At 38.4% G+C, this 21,199-nt stretch overlaps 1 protein-coding gene across 1 annotated transcript in view; it reads right to left on the bottom strand.

The window, feature by feature from the left end:
- The window catches only part of LRRC1 (leucine rich repeat containing 1), a 128,914-nt gene that overhangs the window by 27,030 nt on the left and 80,685 nt on the right, over window positions 1-21,199 (bottom strand). The window contains exons 3-7 of the mRNA XM_007972221.3: window positions 19,109-19,187; window positions 14,958-15,047; window positions 1,012-1,068; window positions 671-734; window positions 203-277 (exon numbers count right to left, since the gene is read on the bottom strand). Of these exons, the coding sequence (XP_007970412.1) occupies window positions 203-277; window positions 671-734; window positions 1,012-1,068; window positions 14,958-15,047; window positions 19,109-19,187 (365 nt within the window). The remainder of the gene's footprint in view (window positions 1-202; window positions 278-670; window positions 735-1,011; window positions 1,069-14,957; window positions 15,048-19,108; window positions 19,188-21,199) is intronic.

The raw sequence follows: 21,199 nt of genomic DNA, 5'->3' as shown, positions 1-21,199 counted from the left end.
AATGGTGGGTTGAGGTTTTCAGTTTTCATATGGCAATGGAGAATGATGCATGCTCAATATGTTTTCCCAAATGTGCTTTTTCAATCAATGTTTTTGGTTTTCAAGATCCTTTTATAGCAAACCTTATGTGGCAACAGGAAATACACAAAGCTTATTGTTGCTGTTTTACATTCTGGGGAGACACTGTGAAATTACCACTTACCTGAGGTAATTCTGACAGCTGATTTCCATCCAACCAGAGATCTTTTAGATGTAAGAGGGCTCCGATTGATTCTGGCTAAAACAAAAGGAAAAAAAAGGTATGGTAACAAAGATTCAATTTTCAGTCTTCCCTGAAGAAAGAAAGAATCTGAATTCATCTGTTAACAACTGGGTACCTTAGCAGATGTTCACTGGTACTTCTCTTAACATCGAGTCCCTTTCCTCAAAGTGCCCAAACTTTCCCCAAGAATGCCAGTTGTTTCCACCTATGTCCATCATCTCTAGTCCTGACCTCCCCCACTGATGAATCATAATTCCTAACTTGTGTGAAATGAAGCTGGTTCTCTAGTGTTCCCAAGCTACATCTATGGAAATACTGGCTTCGTATAGATCCCCATAGAACTCCCTCAAATACTGTGCGATCATAACTAAAAACAAAGTTAAATTCCAATCTCAAATACGGACTTACCAAATTATATATTTCATTGTTTCCTAAATCAAGTTCTTCTAGTCTCCGAAGCTGGGTAAGAGAGCTATTTTAAAAAATAAACAAAGCGCACTTAAGAGAATACTTAGAAATGCCGAGCAATATAGTATCCCTCACTTGGAGTAGCTTCAAAAATAAGGTCCAATTTGATTTCTATGGTAGAAAATATTGCACAGGAAGGACTGTTAAGAAAAGGCCGGTTGGCATCCCCCAAACTTCCCAAAACACACAAATCTTTTGACGTAATACTGTAGTGCTATTTTTTTAAAAATACTTAAATTCATTCTGCACAAAACCTCCTCTTATTTTCCCTAAAGACTCACTCGGGAAGATATGTAAGAAGATTCTCTCTCAGTTCCAGTGAAGCCAGGTTATAAAGACTAGAAATGAACAGAAGGAAAAAAAGTATAAGAGAAATTCCTGAGATTCTTCCTACCTCCCCTCCCCCATGCACATACTGGACAAATTGCAACACTTAATAAAACCTAGTGGGTCACTTCCCAGGGTAAAAATGCCTATCACCACCACCACCCACACCCATTAAAAACAATACCATCTCGACCTCTCAAATTGTAATCTTAAGATATTAATAATTAATAAAAGAGTAGTGGGTCATGACTACAAAGCACCTTCATTCAAATACCTTGTATATGTGATATGTGGAAATAACTCATCAGCCAATAAAACACAACCATTCTCAGGGCTGAGACAGAAGCCGAATGTGTGCGTCTATAGACTTTCAAATGCCAAAAATGCACTGTTACCATAAAAACAGTAGCACCTTTAATCTTGCAGAGCTCAGAGCTCTTCTTCCCAGTATCAGTGAGAGATCATCCCTGTTTTAAAGTAGGGGGCATCTCAGTCCAGAGAGTCCAAGTTCATCTACTTAAGATCATAAATTCATGCAGCAAGCGGCAGCTGAGCTTAGGAAGTAACTTCCATTTAAATGCATTCAGGATAATGTCATAATGCATCTTGCACAGTGCCTGGAACACAGACTGATTTAATAAATGGTAGCTATAATAATATTGCTTTTATTCTTATTAAACCCTAGCATGAGGCTCTCTTCATCTGATTCTCCAGCCTCTCGGGTGTAATCCAGTCTATTAGGAGCACAGTGGAATGGGACAGATGTTTGACAGATGGGGCAAATCTTCACAGGCAGTGGCAATTCTGCATCACCAGAAACCCTCATGAAGTTGTGTCAGCACTGGCAAAACATATTGATTCAGGAAATCAGTGACTCAGTATATTGCCCCTACAAGCACTGTAGTAACTATACCAACCAAAAAGTCACATTTTGCTAATATCACCATAGTAACATCCAGATATGGAGGAATTTCATTTCTGAGCGCACAGAACACAAAAAGTCAGACATTATCCCAACACTCTAATCTGCCTTAATCCTCCATTCTCCCTCCTTCCAACAAAAGAGCCAGAATCACGTGTACTAACAAGGCTGGTTTCATAACATCCAGAAATGTAAATTTAAATGAACAGTGTACATACATGCTTAAAACCTGTTTGCCAGAAAAATATATTTTAACTGTACTATGGAATGTACAAATCCTGCATCTTCTCCAATTTTACAAAACCAAATAATTTTAATACTTAAAGCAAGAACAAAACTTTCAATTTATTTTTTAAAAAACAAACTCCCTGCTAATATGTCACCATGAAATTAACACCAGCGTCCTTCAAATCAAATGTAACTCGGTGCGGACTTGCAGTTCTCTAGTTCTACTTTCTCTTGACCAAGTGTTTACGTAGAAGAAACAACAAAGAGAAGGGGAGGAGGATGAGATGTACACCACTCAGTATCTCCTTCCAAAAGCAATCTGTAAATAATCTGTAAATAATAATTTTACTTAAAAAGTAAAAATTTAAAAACAAAGGGCTTTGTTTTCAGTTTTAAATTTCCATGTAACGCCTAACCAGTTTCATTAAGAAGACAGTAATTCCTCGGCTATTTTCACATTTAAATTTTAAAAATCAACGTTAGGATTGTCATTTTATCTATACGGTATCCATTACTTTCACACCTATTTTAACAAACCAAGGAGACTCACTAATGAAAGAAGGAAAATGTCCTTCTTTGCATCAAAAACTTGACTCACTGGGCATCACTGAAAGCACCAGTTTCACACAGCCTCATGCTGAGTGTTGTGCCAAGTTTCCACAGCCACGGTCTCAGCATCTCCTGCCTGAAACATAGACCACAGCCAACGGGAAGAACCCTGCCTGCTCAGGCAGAAGGAGCTGTGTAGGGTGCCTTCCATGAGCCATCTCATCTGGTTAGTAATGACCCAGCAAGTTGATGCTACCATGACATGATTAGGACCGTGAGGTTTTGTGTGAGGCCCACTTGTTAGAAATAGGTAAAACCACTATTCGACCCTGGCCAAATGCCAAAGCTTCTGCCCTCACCCTCACTGACTGAGGCATCTCCAGGTGTCTCTGTTCTTAGAACTCTCTCATTTTAATTTGAAAAACACCTCTCAGTTTTAGGTATACACTTAAGTCTTACCTTTTTAAACACACCAAGAGACACTGGAATTTTTGCTGTTTGATTTTAAGAATGTGATACACACTTTAAAATTATCTTTAAATTTTGTCTTGAGAGCAAATGGCACAGGCCACAGTTACTATAAGCAAACAACACTTGAGCAAAAATGCTGCTGAAATGCCCTAATTCCCACCCCCCATCATGCTAACACCCAGATATAATATCCTGCTAAGTAAAAAAGCTCTGGCTACAAAACCTCTTAGTTTCTACTGTTTGGGGGAAGTAAATAAAATGTGGATGTATGGGTGATACATCAACAACCAAAAATATCATATTTTTATAATATTTCAAAAGTAAAAATTAACTTAAAGTACAGGCTAAGTATCCCTTATCTGAAATGCTTGGAACTGTTAGTGTTTCAAATTTTGGATTTTGGAGTATTTGTGATATACTTAATCTGAAATCCAAAATGCTCCAGTGAGTATTTCCTTTGAGCAAATGCTCAGCACTCATAAAGTTTCAGATTTGGGGGCATTTCAGATTTCAGATTTTTGGATTTGGAGTGCTCAACCTGTATATAAAGTAATATCCTTATACTCTGAGGTAATACTTCCCCAATTATTTTAAACTATTTAAAATAAAGAAACTTAGATATTACCATCAGATTCTATAGACCCACTGATGAAAGCCACTCTAAAAAGAGCACATGGAATCTGAGAGGCCTGGGGCCCAGGCTTGAATCCCGCTTGTCCCTCACTAACTAGCTAGGTTTGCTTGCCTGAGGTGTTTACTGCTGAATCTCGATTTTCCCTAAAATAAATATAATCATATCTATTATGGCAATTACAGCATAATACATTTTCCCTTCAAGTTAACTGAACCAGTTTCTTGCCTTATTTCCTTAAGACACCCTTTGTCCCTAAGTGCAGCTGGGTACCTTACAAATGTGTGTGCCTTGAGTCAGGGTCTTCAGAAAGATTGCTACAAGATGCTACTAATCACAGAAGTCATCTCCACTACTAAAAAACTCCTTGAAGGATAGGCCCCACATCTGGCATTGGCCAATTTTTAACTCATCAAACATTGTCCATAGCTGGACTGGAAGAAACAGAAAGCAAACAAAGGCTTTGACTACAGACTCCTACCTCCTGTATGAGCACAAACCTCACAGCATAATCTGCACAAATCATTCTCAGTTCCAAGTATCACTAAGTGATTCTAGAATGAAACTATGGGTTTGGTTCACATCAGTATTTTGCCTTGGACAGTCCTTCACCAAAATGCAGAACCCAACCAGCCCACTCCAGAACATGGTTCTCCAAATTGTTGTAGTAACAGAGCTGACATAAAACCGAACCAGCCTAAATGCAGAATTGGAACAGAGACGTTAACACAAAAGTGAATGAATGAATAATCTCCTCTTCTGGTCTTTCAGAATACAATATCTTCAATCAAGTACCTATCCCATCAAAGCAACCCACTGAATTCAAGTATCTTCACATCTCTTACAGCACCCCATAAGGAACATGCTCCTGAGCAGCTTCGGGAGTGGGATCTGAACCTCATCCTGTGTACTGAAGAGCCCAAGCTCTTAATCAGAAGGTCAAGAGAGAGAGAGGGAGACCCAAACTCCACAGGCCTTCATCCGCTATTTCAGTTAAACATGGTATTATAGAGGTACAAGAAAGAATCAGGCATTTCTAATACTTTTACAAATGTGATTTTAAAAATTTAACACTTTAATAGTTCTACTACTAATACTGGCAACTTATTATATAACAAATTTTGTTATAACTTCTTTATGAGAATTAACTTATCAGATGAGAAAACTGAGGCACAGAGAGGAAGCTTGAACAAGGTCTCACAAAATTGCCAAGTAGAAATGCCAGGATTCACCAGGGAATCTGCATTCTTAACCACTATGCTGTGCTGCCTCTCACTCTTGAGTTGGTATGTCAATTTTGCAAATAGGTAATAACATATTTATGGATATACATATTTATTTTTATGTGTGTGTGTATATACATATATATACACTCTCTCTCTCTCTCTCTCTCTCTATATATATATATATATATATATATATATATATTTTTTTTTTTTTTTTTTTGAGACAGAATCTCACTCTGTCAACCCAGGCTAGAGTGCAGTGGTGTGATCTTGGCTCACTGCAACCTCCGTCTCCTGGGTTCAAGCAATTCTCCTGCCCCTGCCTTCCAAGTAGCTGGGACTACAGGCATGCACCACCACACCTGGTTAATTTTTATATTTTTAATAGAGACGGAGTTTCACCAGACCAGACGGTTGGCCTGGCTGGTCTCGAACTCCTGACCTCAGGTGATCCGCCTACATAGGTCTGCCCAAAGTGCTGGGATTACAGGCATGAGCCATCACGCCCGGCCAATTATATATATTTACAATATATTCAGTAAAGAGTTCCTTCTTTTCCCACATCAGTCCAGCTTCCCAACACCAAACGTTTTCAGAGGAAATTACCTTAAAAATTTAAAAATTTTGTATAGATTCATGTGTTCATGTGGGGCTTTCTTCAATCTTTAGGTGTGAATGTATACAGTCTCTCTCCCCTCTTTTCTTTTTTTTTTTTTTTTTTTTACAAGAAAGGTAGCATTCTGCATGTATCTGGCACTTTGCTTTCCTCACTTACCAGAATTTTTTGGTCTTTTTTTATTTGTACATACCAATATTTTGTCAACAATTGCACAGTATCTTACTGTCTATGGATACCTTAATTGTTTTAACTAGAAGCCTATTAACAAACATTTCATCCTTCAATTTTAATTTCTGACAAATTAATTTCTACATAATACTGCTGGAATGACCTCTTCTTCCTCCTCCTACCAAAAAAAAACATGACTTTCTATCCTCCCTGTCAATCCCTACCATTTTTACCAACAAAGGAAGTTGGGGGGCAGGGGAACACACCTAACAAGCTCCTGCAGGAAAAGAGTGTATGAAGTATTTCTTCTCAGCACACTAATTCTTAATGTTTCACACTGTTCATAATAGCAGGGACAAAAGTTGTACTCTTTTGTAAGTCAGAATGTAGGCCAACTGTATTTTTAGGATTCTATTTCAGTGACTGTATGAATGGTTACTTTAAGGAATTTACATCTGTTCTCCACTATGTTTGCAAATCCCTTTTTAACCCACTTGAGTTAATTTTTTTCCATTTTAGCGGCCAAAATCATTAAGAAAATAAAGAGTAAAACACATTAAGGTAGACCAAACAAACAAGTGGCAGTTCACCATAAAACCATTAATATATAAAACAACAACTACTTAGGGCAACATTATTTGATTGGGAAAAACTATTAATGGGGGAATGGGGAGTTGCTTATACATTCATAATATTTCTACTCTTTCAACATCAAATTAGTATTCAAGAAACCTCTGGTTACAAATTTTCTTATGGTGGCTTTGCTCTAGAAAAGTTTTTTTTAAAAATCTTTTTGTTTTTGAAATAATAAATATTTTATAGTAATTCTCAGACCTCAAAAAAGAACATTAAATATGGTAATAGTTTTCAAAAAAAGGATTTACTCCTTTTAGGCAGCATGTACTTATGATATAGGTAAGCTGCCTAGCACTGGGCCTTGTGAGTGGGGGCCACATGGCTCACTTAGTTCAAGCTCACTCAAATTAAGGTCACCATTCCCAAGGGCAGCAGACTCAGCAGACATAAAATCAGACCCACATGCTCTAGTTCAATCTGCCAGAGAACCTAGGGCCTACTCATTCTATCAGCAACTTGGAATAATTAAATGTTTATTGATAATGACTATTTAGTGACTGAATAACTGTTTCGGGTACTGGACTATTTCATCACATATATTACTTCTCCTCTAAGAATGCTATTTTTGGAGAAGACAGTTCAGTTAAACAGGGAGTAGAGATATTTAGGCTAACATATTTGAGGGTATTCATTTCTTTAATGGTAAAGGATATGGAATCTCATGGAAGGGCATATCAACTAAAGACAAAGTAGCATGCTCTCAGACACCATCATAGGCTTCCCAGATCTTCAGAATTTTCCATCAGTTGCCACCTGAGTTTTTATGTCCTCTCGACCTCCACTCTCTCTCTGCATCACTTGAGCATTTTGGAGACTCTGGCTATGTGCACTTGCCTGATCACCACATGCAAGTAAGTAACTAAACAAAATGATCTTAGCACACTACTTGTAAGGTTACATTATAGAGCATTTCCTGTAAAAATAAACGGGGTTGGTTTCCCAGGTATAACATCACCCTGCAGCAGTACCCAGCTTCAAATTTGCCTAAGGTCCATTCTTTTTACTGAGATATAATTCACAAACTATGAAATTCACCTTTGAAAGTGTACAGTTTGGTGGTCTTTAATATATTTATTCAGAAGGTATATAAACATCAACACTATCTAATCCAGAAAATTTTCATCATACCAAAAAGAAAATCCATACTCATTAGAAGTCATTCTTTATCATCTTCCTCTACCCCACAACCCCCAACAACCAATAATTTAATTTCTGTCTCTATGGATTTGACTATAGTATGCATTTTGTAAAAAGTGAGTCATAGAATATGTGACTGTTTGTGTCTGGCTTATTTTACTTAACATGTTTTCAAAGTTCATCCAGGAATACTATTTCATTGTATACATATGCCACATTTTGTTTGTCCACTTACCTACTGATGAAAATTTCAGTTGTTTCTACCTTTGTTATCATAAATAATGCCAATAATAACCCTCCTAGGTTTCCAATTCTTTTGAGTATACATAGCTAGGAATGGAATGGCTGGGTCACATGGTAACTATGTTCAATTTTAAGGAGAACCTCCCCAAACTGTTTTACAAAGGGGCTAAACCATTCTACACTCCCATCAACAACATATGAGGGTTTCAATTGCTCTGCATCCTCAATAACACTTGTTAGCATTTATCTTTTTAATTATAATCTTCCTAGAGGGTATAAAGTAGTATCTCATTGTGGTTTTGACTTGCATTTTCCTGATGACTAATGCTGTTAAACATCTTTTCATATGCTTATTGGTTATTTGTATATCTTCTCTGAAGAAATGCCTATTCGAATCCTTTGCCCATTTTTAATTGAGTTGGTTCTTTTATTACGAAGTTGTAAGAGATCTAAATATATTCTGGTAACTAGACTCTGATAAGATATATGATTTGCAAATATTTTCTCCCATTCTGTGGGTTGTCTTTTCACTTTCATGATAGTATTCTTTGATGCACACATGTTTTAAATTTTGATGCAATCCAATTTATCCATTTTTTCTTTTGTTACACAGACTTTGGTGTCATAGCTAAGAAACCACTGCCTAATCCAATGTCACAAATATTTACCCCTGTTTTCTTATAAGACTTTTACCGTTTTCTTTTTGTTTGTTTGTTTTTTGAGACGGAGTCTTGCTGTGTCAGTCAGACTGGAGTGCAGTGGTATGATCTCAGCTCACTGCAAGCTCCGCCTCCTGGGTTCACGCCATTCTCCTGCCTCAGCCTCCTGAGTAGCTAGGACTACAGGCACCCACCACCATGCCTGGCTAATTTTTTGTATTTTTAGTAGAGACGGTGTTTCACCGTGTTAGCCAGGATGGTCTTGATCTCCTGACCTCGTGATCTGCCCGCCTCGGCCTCCCAAAGTGCTAGGAGTACAGGCATGAGCCACTGCACCCAGCGAGGACTTTTACAGTTTTAGCTCTTATATTCAGATCTCTGATTTTGATTTAGTTTTTGTGTCTGGTGTGAGGTAGGAGTATAACCTCATTCTTTTGTATGTTCATAGTTAGTTTTCCCAACATTTGTTAAAAAGACTATTCTTTCTCCAATGAATTGTTTTGATACCTCTGTCAAAATCAATTAACGATATATGTAAGGATTCTGATGGGGCTTAAGATGAGTCTGTAGACAGACTTGTAGAGTACTGCTATCTTAACAATATTAAGTATCAACCCATAACACACATTATCTTACCACTTATTTAGTCTTCCTTAATTATTTCAATGATGTTTTATACTTTGCATGGACGTGTCCTACATTTCTTCTGTTAAATTTATCCTGAGTATTTTATACTTTTTAGTGTTTTGTAAGTAGAATTGTTTAATGCTGATATATAAAAATATAACTGATTTTTGTTTTGTAATCTTGTATCCTGCTATCTTCCTGAATTAATTTATTAGCTCTAATAATTTTTACAGATTTCTTAGGATTGTTTCTATATAAGATCATGTCATCTGAACAGTAACTCATTTTTAAAAAGTAAAACACAAAGTGTGTGGCTTGAGTACAAACTGATATAACTGATCCCAAGAAAAATATTTTCAGTATTTTAAAAGACAAATATATTCACACATTGTACCAACATTTCAAAACTCCTTAAAACAAAATTATCCTTCCTGGCCTTACCAGTGGAATCTTACAAGTGTTTTTAGTGATAGTAAAGTGAAAAGCCATTATTCGCTAGGCACTGTTTTTAAGGGCATATCTAAAATACCAATTTTTTTTATTCAGATAGTTTTCTGAAAGCCCATCAAGACCTGGAACTCAACTGAGTAAGACCCCACTACGAGCTATCCCGTGCCAACCAGCATCTGCAGTGACACAGAAAGTCATTCATTTAATTATACCCCAACTTTTTCTAAAGGGGATTTAAGTAAGTCTTTTAAAATTGCAAATATGCAAAAAGGTTCATGAAACAACGTTAGGGCCATGAAAGAGGGGAGACACTAATGTGTTCATTATGAGAAGCAGGCAGTAAAGAAAATGCAGTATCTTCAAGGAAGAAACTAAGTTCAAATGCCAGCTCTACCACCCACCAGCAATGCACACCTGGGCAGATCACTTATCTCCATTTCACAGAGGAAGCTGATAAAGCTCAGGATGGGCAAAGCTAGCCTCAGGAGGAAGGGTGTCATGAGACAGTGTATGCACCTCAAAGAGTCCGTGCCCCACTGAGACTGTCAGCATCACCTCTCCCTTTATCGCACAAAAAGGAACACAGCTGTTCTCACTGATTATCAGAATTAGCTCTAAGCCTACGGGCAACAAAGGCAGGAAAATAAGTGTTAGAAATGTTTATTAAAAAGGAATATTATTAAAAAGGAAGAAGTTTACCAGTTCTTTTGGTAAGGCATTTGTTTCCTTAAAAATAATTTATTGTCTCCCTAATAGCTCCTTATATCAGAGATATTAAGCAATATAAATAGACAATAATTATTTTTTCTTGGAAGGTTTTACAGCAACAGAAGCTGTTTTTTAAATAGTTGCTTCTTTTAAACAACTTTTTCTAGAAATTGAGTACAACTGCATTAGGCCAAAAAAGTGACAATACAGGAACAGGCTAAAGTGATCCTAGCATAAATCTTCCAGAATCTGAACTTGACTGCCTATGATGTGATGTTGGAAGCAAGTGGAATAAAGGAGGCAATACTCTGCACCTTGTCACGTGTATTTGTTTAGTATGTGAGAACAATGCCAGGGTAGATACAGACACAAACAGAGTTGGAAAACCAAGGTCCCTGTAGTATCAGAGTACAAGGTGATCCAAGTACATATACCAGTTATATACATACAATTAAGCAATGAACAACTACACTTCTGTGTAAAGACAAAGGACTAAAGTACTTATTGTGTGGGGAGTATGACGTGGGTCAGGGAACCTGCAAGTCTGGGATCTATTTCGCCTGTCAATCATTGGGGAAGGCATGATGAAAGACGTAACATTTCAATCATGAAATGAAACACCCCAGCCGGTTTGGAAAGAGACAAGGCAGGTAAAAAATTTTAACATTCACCTGAACTGGAATAAGCAGGATGCAAAATGAATGAATGAATACAAATTACTGTAAAATAAAAATTAACAAAGTATATGAAAATCATACAAATGCACAAAAATAAATGATGCAGTACAAAAATAATCAGCGAGCCTACCCTATTCATGTCTTTTTTTTTTTTTTTGAGACGGAGTCTCGCTCTGTCGCCCAGGCTGGAGTGCAGTGGCCGGATCTCAGCTCACTGCAAGCTCCGCCTCCCAGGTTCACGCCATTCTCCTGCCTCAGCCTCCCGAGTAGCTGGGACTACAGGCGCCCGCCACCTCGCCCGGCTAGTTTTTCGTATTTTTCAGTAGAGACGGGGTTTCACCGTGTTAGCCAGGATGGTCTCGATCTCCTGACCTCGCGATCCACCCGTCTCGGTATTCATGTCTTTGAACTGCACCATAGGAAGTGCTCCTTAAAATTTTTGCTTTGCAAACGTTTATTCCTTGACTTAATCCACCACCATTATAACTGCCATCCCTTACAGGTTCTCCAACAATTAGGTAAATAATTATACCTCTTTTTATTAACCTTTCTTAAATGTATGTATAGCTCATATTTATGTCAGTGTTTAATATTAGAAGTGTTTTGGGTTTTTGCTTGGAAGTTTGATGATGTTTTTCTGATCAGAAATAGTCCCCAGTAACTTAACTCTTGCTTATATCAATTAGCCTGTGGTAAACTCGGCTTCATAATACTTTGTTTCAATTGATGTCACAGTTTTCAAGAACCTATGGATGATGTTACATGTGGACTCACTGTGAATAATTGGGAATATTTAAGAATGAAATAAAAATATGTATTCTTTCCACTCATATGTATAATTTTTTTCAAACAGCTACCAGGTTATTAGGACATAAACACTTATTAAGATGTCTGGACCTACTTAATGAACTGTTAGGTATTTCCAGGAGTATTAAAAGAAAGTTACTGAGCCCACAAGGACCCCAGGAACCAACTGTCCTGCGGCAGTGGCAGGGTGGAGTAGTGAAAAAACGCAGGACCGGGACCTGGAGAGCCGTAGTCCAGTTCCAGCTCTGCCATCAACTCCTAAAAACTTCTTCAAATTAACTGACCATAGGCAAACCAAACACGTGATGGGAGAGATGTGTCCAGGTGCCCCCAGGTTCAAGGCACTGCAAGTCTGCTCACTCTATCTATATAAAGACTTTTGCCCTCCCCTCTTAGTCCGAATACCCCTGACCATCCTGAGGGGGCCCAAGTCCTTGAGACATCCATAGCTTTCCCAGTTAATGCCAACTACTGTGCTAGGTGCCAAGAGGAGAAATGAAGTCCTGTCCACTGATGCTTGAAAGGCCAATGCTCACGTAGTTTACCCGTCTGACCACATAAGCAGAGGTAATGTATGCAAAGATTCCACATCAGACTCCACAAAGATAACACATCAAGCATTCAAATGGTCATTCCATGTCCTTTCAAATTTTGTGGAATATTAAACAGGTATGTTTCCATACAAAACAATTCTATCTCCGAGAAGTTGTACTGGTTACTAAATATTGGTTAACTAAATGTGTTAAATGCTCTAAAGAAACTATTTGGGAATTCTTTGAGAAACAAATGAAGCCTTCCCACGAGGAAAGCTTGTAAGTTTCAAATAATAATTTGCTTAAAATGTAGTACACTTATGCATATATGAGATTTCCTCAACAATTCACTGTTTCAAGTGCGTTTTCCACAAGGTCTTGGACACCAGGTGTGCCCAATCTTCTCCAAAGAAGAATTTGTTCTTTGATTGTTTCTTTCTGGTATGTGAGAACAGGCCATTACTTGAGCATGCATGAGGAAGAAATCATAGCTTCTTGCTATGATAATAAAATTACTAACAACCAAGAATAGAAAACTCTCTCTTTTTCATTTAATTTCACAAACTGACCTAATAAGAATCAGTTAATTTCAAGATCACAGTGGAATTTTATTCAGTAAACAATCAGTATCCACAATGCTATAATGGTAACAGAAGCTGATTAAGTCTACAAACAAAACAAAAATGTTTTGAACTTTGACAAAAACAGGTACAGATATTAACAGAAAATATATAATAATGAACATTGTAAAAAATGTATTCTAAAACTATACTTTCCATTAAAATAGTTCAGTAGAGGGGGAGAGGGACACTCTGGTTTAATAACATATTTTATCTCAAAGCATTAAGACTTTTTTAAAAAGACATAAAATGGGAAAAAAGGAGAGAGGTAGGAATCAGAGGCTAGAAAGGAGAACCATCTAGGCAGCTGTAGACTAAGAATGAACAGAAAGGAAGGTAACAAGGGAATTAAACTCCAGACATCCTGAGGATCAAGAGGAGGACAGTGTCAGTTTGGGTGTTTAAACAGCTACTGTATTTAAGAATTTTTTGTGTGGGGGCGGGCAAAAGGGGGTTGGGGTGTCGTTCTGTCACCCAGGCTGGAATTCAGTGGCACAATCACAGCTCACTGCAACCTCAACCTTCTGGGCTCAAGTGATCCTTCCTCCTTAACCTTCTAAGTAGCTAGGACTACAGGCTTACGCCACCAGGCCCAGCTGATTTTTTGTTTGTTTGTTTTTGTAGAGATGGGTTATCGTCATGTTGCCCAGGCTGGTCTTGAACTCCTGGGCTCAAGGAATCCTCCCACCTCAACCTCCCGAAAGGCTGGGATTATAGGTGTGAGCCACCATGCTCAGCACAAAAGTTGTTACATTATAAATATCTGACACTTGATACAGCAAAAGTGAATTGTACATGCATGAAATTCACAATAGAATACCACTGTTTTCTCTGCAACTGATACCTTAAACCTAGAGGGTATTGAGGGTTTCCTGTCTTCTCCTCCTCCTGAGAGTTTAAGGGCACAATTTTTAATTAGCAAGTCTAATGGCATAAAGATAAAACATCAGTGTGCATTTCAGAAAAACACCAACTTGCTGGCTGAACAGGTGTCAGCTAGTTGTCATTTGCCTGAAGAGGATGGGAAGGAGAGGGAAGAGCTATCTGCAAATATTCTTATAAACCTCTGGAAAGAGAACTTTTGCAAAACAGACATGTCAGATAGACTGTGCTCAACTGCTTACTGTGGTTCTCAAAGAGCAAGTTTCTGTTTTGTCTTAGAACTTACGCAGGACAGCTACAAACAAGGAAAATCATTTATGATGGTAGGGAACACTGGTCTACCAGGTTAGGGCAGACAAGTCAGACCTTTATTTTTAAGTGGTTAAGCATGAGCTACTGCATCAACCTGATTTAACCTACTGTATGCCCTGGAAAAGTGAAAAAGGTCTGCAAAGATAATTCAACTAGTTCATCTGTGGGAAGGTATAACAGAACATTTATTCACCAGCATACACTGTCTTCAATGGATTCTATTTCTTGCCATGACTAAGTTCTCCACAACCTCTAAGCCGGCAACGTGGAATATGCCCATATCATTCCTTTCCTCTCCCAATTCCACTCCCACTCTCCAAATACACCATTCTCATTCCCTATTCTTGGATCCACAGTTCACAAATACTGTCAGACGTAGCTGTTCTTTAGGGGCACATACTTTACGTTTTTAATGGAGTTGTTGGTTGGCTCTCCAGCATGGTTTAAAATTACTGAGTGGTTGTTTCTACCAGTATTTACTGACCACCTACATGACACATAGTACGTGGCTTAAATTAACTACTTTGCCATACATCAGTTTAAAGAGCACTTCCAAACAATTTAGGATTTTTACTAGTAACAAGTAGCAGCACCCTTTTTAACCAATAAAATTTAGGGACAATTAGATGCAAAAACATAGGAGGCTGGCTATAATCTTTCTTGAAGGTCATATTAAAGAATGCGTAAATGGCTTTCTGAGTAGACAAATAGGAGTTTTAAAAGGAAAGGAGGCTAGAGCTGATGATATAAACCCCCTTTCACCCCGATCCACCCAAACTTCACAAACAAACTTACTTGCCAATATTTTCAGGTAGAGACTGCAGTGAGATGTCATTTACAGAAAGACATGTTAAATTCTGTAATTCAGGAAAGCTTTCTGGCAACCTAAAACAAAACAAACAAACAAACAAAAATGTTATAAATTAAAAAAGAAAAGTTCATGTATAGTGTATACCAAGCATAAATATAATGATTTATTCTATGTGCTAATTGAAATAACCTCCTAAAAATGACATTATATATGGCATGTTTGCCTTGTCTTCCTATAAATAAGACACTTGTAAGGAAAAAACAAAGACTTCATATACATAATAGATGTACAGGGGCATGATAAATACTTATTGTTACGGTGATCTAGAAATAATTAAAGTAGAAAGATACGCAAGCTCTAAGAACAAAAGCAAAAGAAAATGTTGAGACTACTGAATACTTTATGAAAGAAAATGATGAATTATTGCTGCAGCTAAAAGTGCCTAAGAGTAAAAATACTTTATTGATCAGCAGAAACTAAAGAGAAAATTTCATCAGTCCATGAGATTATAATAAAACACAGGACAGCTACTGCATAATTTTTCTTCCTGTAGTTTATAATGCCTAGGGGAAAGCTACGGAGTACTTATTGATCTGCTGACAGATAGACAATTGCTACTTTTCTTTTTTTTTTTTTTTTTGAGACAGAGTCTCACTCTGTTGCCCAGGTTGGAGTGCAGTGGCACGATCTCAACTCACTACAACCTCCGCTTTCCGGGTTCAAGTTAGGCTCCTGCCTTAGCTTCCTGAGTAGCTGGGATTACAGGCACGTGCCACCATGCCTGCCTAATTTTTGGATTTTTAAGCAGAGACGGGGGTTTCACCATGTTGATCAGGCTGGTCTCGAACTCCTGACCTAGTGATCCACCCGCCTCAGCCTCCCAAAGTGCTGGGATTACAGGTGTGAACCACCGTGACAATTGCTACTTTCTTAACATTTTTCTTTTAGTTCTATTTAAGTTGCCAACCACTTGAAATAATTTTATGTTTTACTATGTTCTACACAAAGGGATATTTTTTATATGTTCCTTAAACTCTACAGAATAACAAGGCTTCAAAATAAAATCATCATTTAAAATTTACAAAGAAAGTTTAGTTTCAATATTTCTGTGGTTACCATATTGAGGGAGGGAAGGGAAAACCTAACTAACGGCAAAGGATCTCATTGCATTTAAAATGCTGAAGGTTATTAAACATAAATTTGCTAATAAAGACAACAGAACATATAAGTATCACTTTTTTTCAGTGAGGGAGAGATTTCTGGCTTTAGTGATGGTCTCTAGATTAGAATCTTTCATTTTTATCTTTCTAGGTTCCTTTAAAAAAAGGCCTACGTAACATTATGTTTGATATTTAATATAGGTTAATTCCAAACTTCAAAACCAAATCCAGACCCACAAGATCAGGGTATTAACTGGAATATTTATAATCTTGTTCTGAGGCACAATTAACAGAGGTAAGATTTTTACTCATAATTCAAAAGATGCAACTTATCTGTTCTGCCTGAGTTTTTACCAGAATGTATATATCATTTTATAATTTAAAAACTAGCTAAGATGTTCTTAAACACAAGAAAAATATACTTTTAAATGGCTGATTTAAATAGGTGCTTTTTTACTGGCTATTAACACAAGAGCTAAACTAGTACAGGTGTGATTGAAGTACAGACCCAAGGTTAGGAGAAATGAACTGCAGTCCGAGCTTCCCACTCATTAGCTGTGTGATCTTGAAAGGTAATTTAACCTACACATGCCTCAGTTTCTTGAGCCATAAAATAAGTAAGCCAAACTAAATCATTTTTAAAGTCCCTTCAACTCACAGATATTATCTTAATTCTTAAAAAAAAAAAGCACACCTGTCAAATTAAAATGGCTTTACCTTAAGAAACCTGCCAAATAGAAAGCCAGAATTAAAATAAACAAAACAGTAAAGCCTCACACAATCTACGTGTGTTCCAGTTGAGAGAGAATTGAAATAATAGTAAAGTCAAATGTCAGCAGACATTAGAAAAGGAAAATCAAAAAAAAAAAAAATAGAAAAAAGGAAAAAGCAACCGAATGGTTAAAAAAAAACCCAACAGCAACATAATGTATTTCCCAGCTTGCCAAACCCTGTAAGCTGCCTTCAGCTTAGTCCAGTTCAACAAACATTTATTGAGCACTTACTCCATTCCAGGAATACAAGTAACTTCCTCAGATTGGTCAAGGAGTCTTGGTCAGAGAAGTAACTTAAGGGTAAACTTCAAGTGTTATGAAAAAAGTACACAGAGAGCATTACGGGAGCCCAGAGGAGGGGCCTGTGGGTAGTAACTGGGAAAGCCTTCCCGAAAACGTGTATGATGCTCAAACTGCATCTTAAGGAAGGTGAAAGGGTCGGTACTGTCAAGACAGAGGCATGAAATGAACTAACTAGAAGCACTTTATATTACAGCAGAGACTGACGTCCAGCACAGGCAACTGAGGTCAATGAAGATGGAGAGATAGACCAGGGTCAGATGGAGGGGCAAGAAGAGGCTCACATAGCACAGGGAGGAGCTTGACTTTATCTTACAGAGATGGGAGTTATAGAAAGGTTTTAAGAGACAGCTGAATGGAAGACGGTGGGGAAAGAGGATAAGGTTGGAAGGACAGTGATAAGTAAGAAAGCTATTGGAGTATAGCTTACTAGATTACTATTCTTCAGTAATAAATGTTACATGTAACTTAATCACTACAATTCAAAGGAGGACAATCAGAAAAAGTTTTAAAAAGAAAACACATTTATTTATTGGCAATAACAAGGTATTGTAAACATAAAACTAAATAGTGCATTCTCCAGCACTCCATACCCAAGAAGTACCAAGCAATTTTGAAGTGGGTGAGATGACTCAGAAATTTTAGTTTAATCTTAATTTTCCTAGATCAAAAGAGAAAAGACAGAAAAGAAGGGACGGGAAGAGTGCATTTCTTCTGAGGTTCCTTTCAGATTCTTGAGAAATCTTATAAATGGACCCACCTGGCCCAAAGAGACATCTAAAACAGACACCCAAGGGCTATCTCTGCATTGCCACGCGGGCACAATTCAGTTATCCTACTAACAAGATGCCTGGAAGCCAGTGGTCAGTGGACTCATGACTAAGCCAGGAGCCATAAGGAACAGCTCACAGCAGTGCCACTCAGCCACGCCTGGGTAACAGACTGTGTCATACGAGGAAGGGTAAAGCTGGAATAAGTAGTAAAACTGACACAGTAGCTTTATTTGAAGGAAAACAAAAACAAAAACAAAGAAATCCCCACAGCTATTGTTAAAGAAATAATGATGTTCATAGGAGGTTTTTGTTTTTCTTGTTGTTGATGTTCATTTGTTTTTAATGGAGAGTTAGAGGAAAGTTAAGACAGTAAAAGACAGTATGGCCAGGTGAGGTGGCTCGGGCCTGTAATCCCAGCACTTTTGAAGGCGAGGTGGGTGGATCAGGAGGTCAGGAGATTGAGATCATCCTGGCCAATATGGTGAAACCCTACCTCTACTAAAAATACAAAAATTAGCCGGGCGTGGTGGTGCACACCTGTAGTCCCAGCTACTCAGGAGGCCGAGGCAGGAGAACCACTTGAACCCAGGAGGCGGAGGTTGCAGTGAGCTGAGATGGTGCCACACAACTCCAGCCTGGGTGATTAAGCGAGACTCCATCTCAAAAAAAAAAAAAAAAAAAAAAAAAAAAAAAGATAGTAAACACGTTTCATTACTGCAATACAAAAAAATAACTGTAATATGATTTCTCCTTGGATAACTCTGGTGTAAGCTCTCTGGGAGTTTAGAAACCTGCCTTACCCCACAAGACAGGACAGATCAATGGGGGTTTATAAACTACTACAACTCTTCACATTGCTTCAGAAATGCACTCCTCATCCTGTTTTGTACACTTCGCTGTGCTGCACCTTATCCCTACAACATCCTTTGAGGTTTCTATCAATAGAATAGTGTGCCTTTCATTGTACAGGGCTATTTATAAAGAAGTATCTGTGAAAGTCAACCATCCGTGATGAAGATAGTGAGCCATCTAGGTACCTCCAAGATGGTTAACCTGACTGTGTTCTTTGCTTGGCTCTCAAAAAAGATATCGTTACTACTATAGATAGAAAAGTAAGCAGAAAGCTTACCTAGTCAGTGGGTTTCCGCTGAAGTCAGCTACCTGCAGTGCTTTACAGAATGAAATGCTTTCTGGAATTTCAGGAATCTCTGTAGGAGTAGAGAAAATGTCTATAATTTGCCACCATTATTAACAGTTTTTATCATTCTCAAGATAGATCACACTCACAAGAGAACAGCTGGAAATGCTACCTCCATTCAAACATGACCTAGATTTATAAAGTATTTTAATACATTTATATTTGTTTTCCTAATATAAGATATATTCTCAACAGAAGCACATTAAAGAAAAATATTAAAAACATCAAATCTCTAACAAAATTATAGCTATAGGAGGAATAAGTTCTAGTGTTCTATGGCAGGGATCCCCAACCCCTGAGCTACAAACCAGTACCTGTGAGGAACTGGGATGCACAGCAGGAGGTGAGCGGTGGGCAGGTGAGCGAACCTTCATCCATATTTATAGCCACTCCCCATCACTTGCATTACTGCCTGAGCTCCACTTCCTGTCAGGTCACCGCCCACATTAGATTCTCATAAGAGCATGAGCCCTATTGTCAACTGCCCATGCAAGGGATCTAGGTTGTGTGCTCCTTATGAGAATCTAATGCCTGATGATCTGATCTGTTTCCCATCAACCCCAGATGGGACTGTCCAGTTGCAGGAAAACAAGCTCAGGGCTCCCATTGAATCTACCTTACGGTGAGTTGCATAATTATTTCATTATATATTACAAATGTAATAATAATAGAAATAAAGTGCACAGTAAATGTAATGAGCTTGATTTGTCCCAGAACCATTTCCAACACTGGTCTGTGGAAACACCACTCATATGATTTGGTTGTGTGTCCACCCAAATCTCTTCTTGAATTCCCATGTGTTGTGGGAGGGACCCGGTAGGAGGTAATTGAATCATGGGGCAGGTCCTTCCCGTGCTGTTCTCATGATAGTAAGTTTCATGAGATCTGATGGTTATTATAAGGGGGAGTTTTCCTGCACAAGCTCTCTTTGCCTGACGTCATCAACGTAAGATGTGACTTGCTCCTCCTTGCCTTCCACCATGATTGTGAAGCCTCCCTAGCCACATGGAACTGTAAGTCCAATTAAACCTCTTTCTTTTATAAATTGCCCAGTCTCAGGTATGTCTTTATCAGCAGCATGAAAACAGACTAATAGACTAAATTAGTACCAGTAAAGTGGGGTGCTGCTGAAAAGATACCCAAAAATGTGGAAGTGGCTTTGGAACTGGTTCACAGGCGGAGGCTGGAGCAGTCTGGAGGGCTCAGAAGACAGGAAAATGTGGGAAAGTTTGGAACTTCCTAGAGATTTGTTGAAGGGCTTTGACCAAAAGCCTGATAGCAATATGGACAATCAAGTCCAGGCTGAGGTGGAAGATGAGGAACTTGTTGGGAACTGGAGCAAAGGTGACTTGTTATGTTTTAGCGAAGAGACTGGCAGCATTTTGCCCCATCCTAGAGATTTGTGGAACTTTGAACTTGAGAGAGATGATTTAGGTATCTGGTGGAATAAATTTCTTTCTTTTTTTTTTTTTTTTTTTTGAGGCAGAGTTTCGCTCTGTCGCCCAGGCTGGAGTGCAGTGGCCGGATCTCAGCTCACTGCAAGCTCCGCCTCCCGGGTTCACGCCATTCTCCTGCCTCGAGACTCCCGAGTAGCTGGGACTACAGGCGCCCGCCACCTCGCCCGGCTAGATTTTTGTATTTTTTTTTTTTTTTTTAGTAGAGACGGGGTTTCACCGGGTTAGCCAGGATGGTCTTGATCTCCTGACCTCGTGATCCGCCCGTCTCGGCCTCCCAAAGTGCTGGGATTACAGGCTTGAGCCACCGCGCCCGGCCAGGTGGAATAAATTTCTAAGCAGCAAAACATTCAAGAGGTAACTTGGGTGCTGTTAAAGGCATTCAGTTTACAAGGGAAGCAGAGTATAAAAGTTTGGGAAATTTACAGGCTGACAATGTGACAGAAAAAGAAAAAAAAAAACATTTTCTGAGGAGAAATTCAAGTTGGCTGAAGAAACTTGCATAAGTAAGGAGAAGCTGAATGTTAATCCCCAAGACAATGACTAAAATGTCTCCAGGGCATGTCAA

Source organism: Chlorocebus sabaeus, chromosome 17 (genome assembly GCF_047675955.1).
Source record: "Chlorocebus sabaeus isolate Y175 chromosome 17, mChlSab1.0.hap1, whole genome shotgun sequence".
In the NCBI taxonomy this organism is placed as follows: Eukaryota; Metazoa; Chordata; class Mammalia; order Primates; family Cercopithecidae; genus Chlorocebus; species Chlorocebus sabaeus.
The sequence above is the reverse complement of the archived record's forward strand: the minus strand, read 5'-3'. Positions and strand labels throughout refer to the sequence as shown.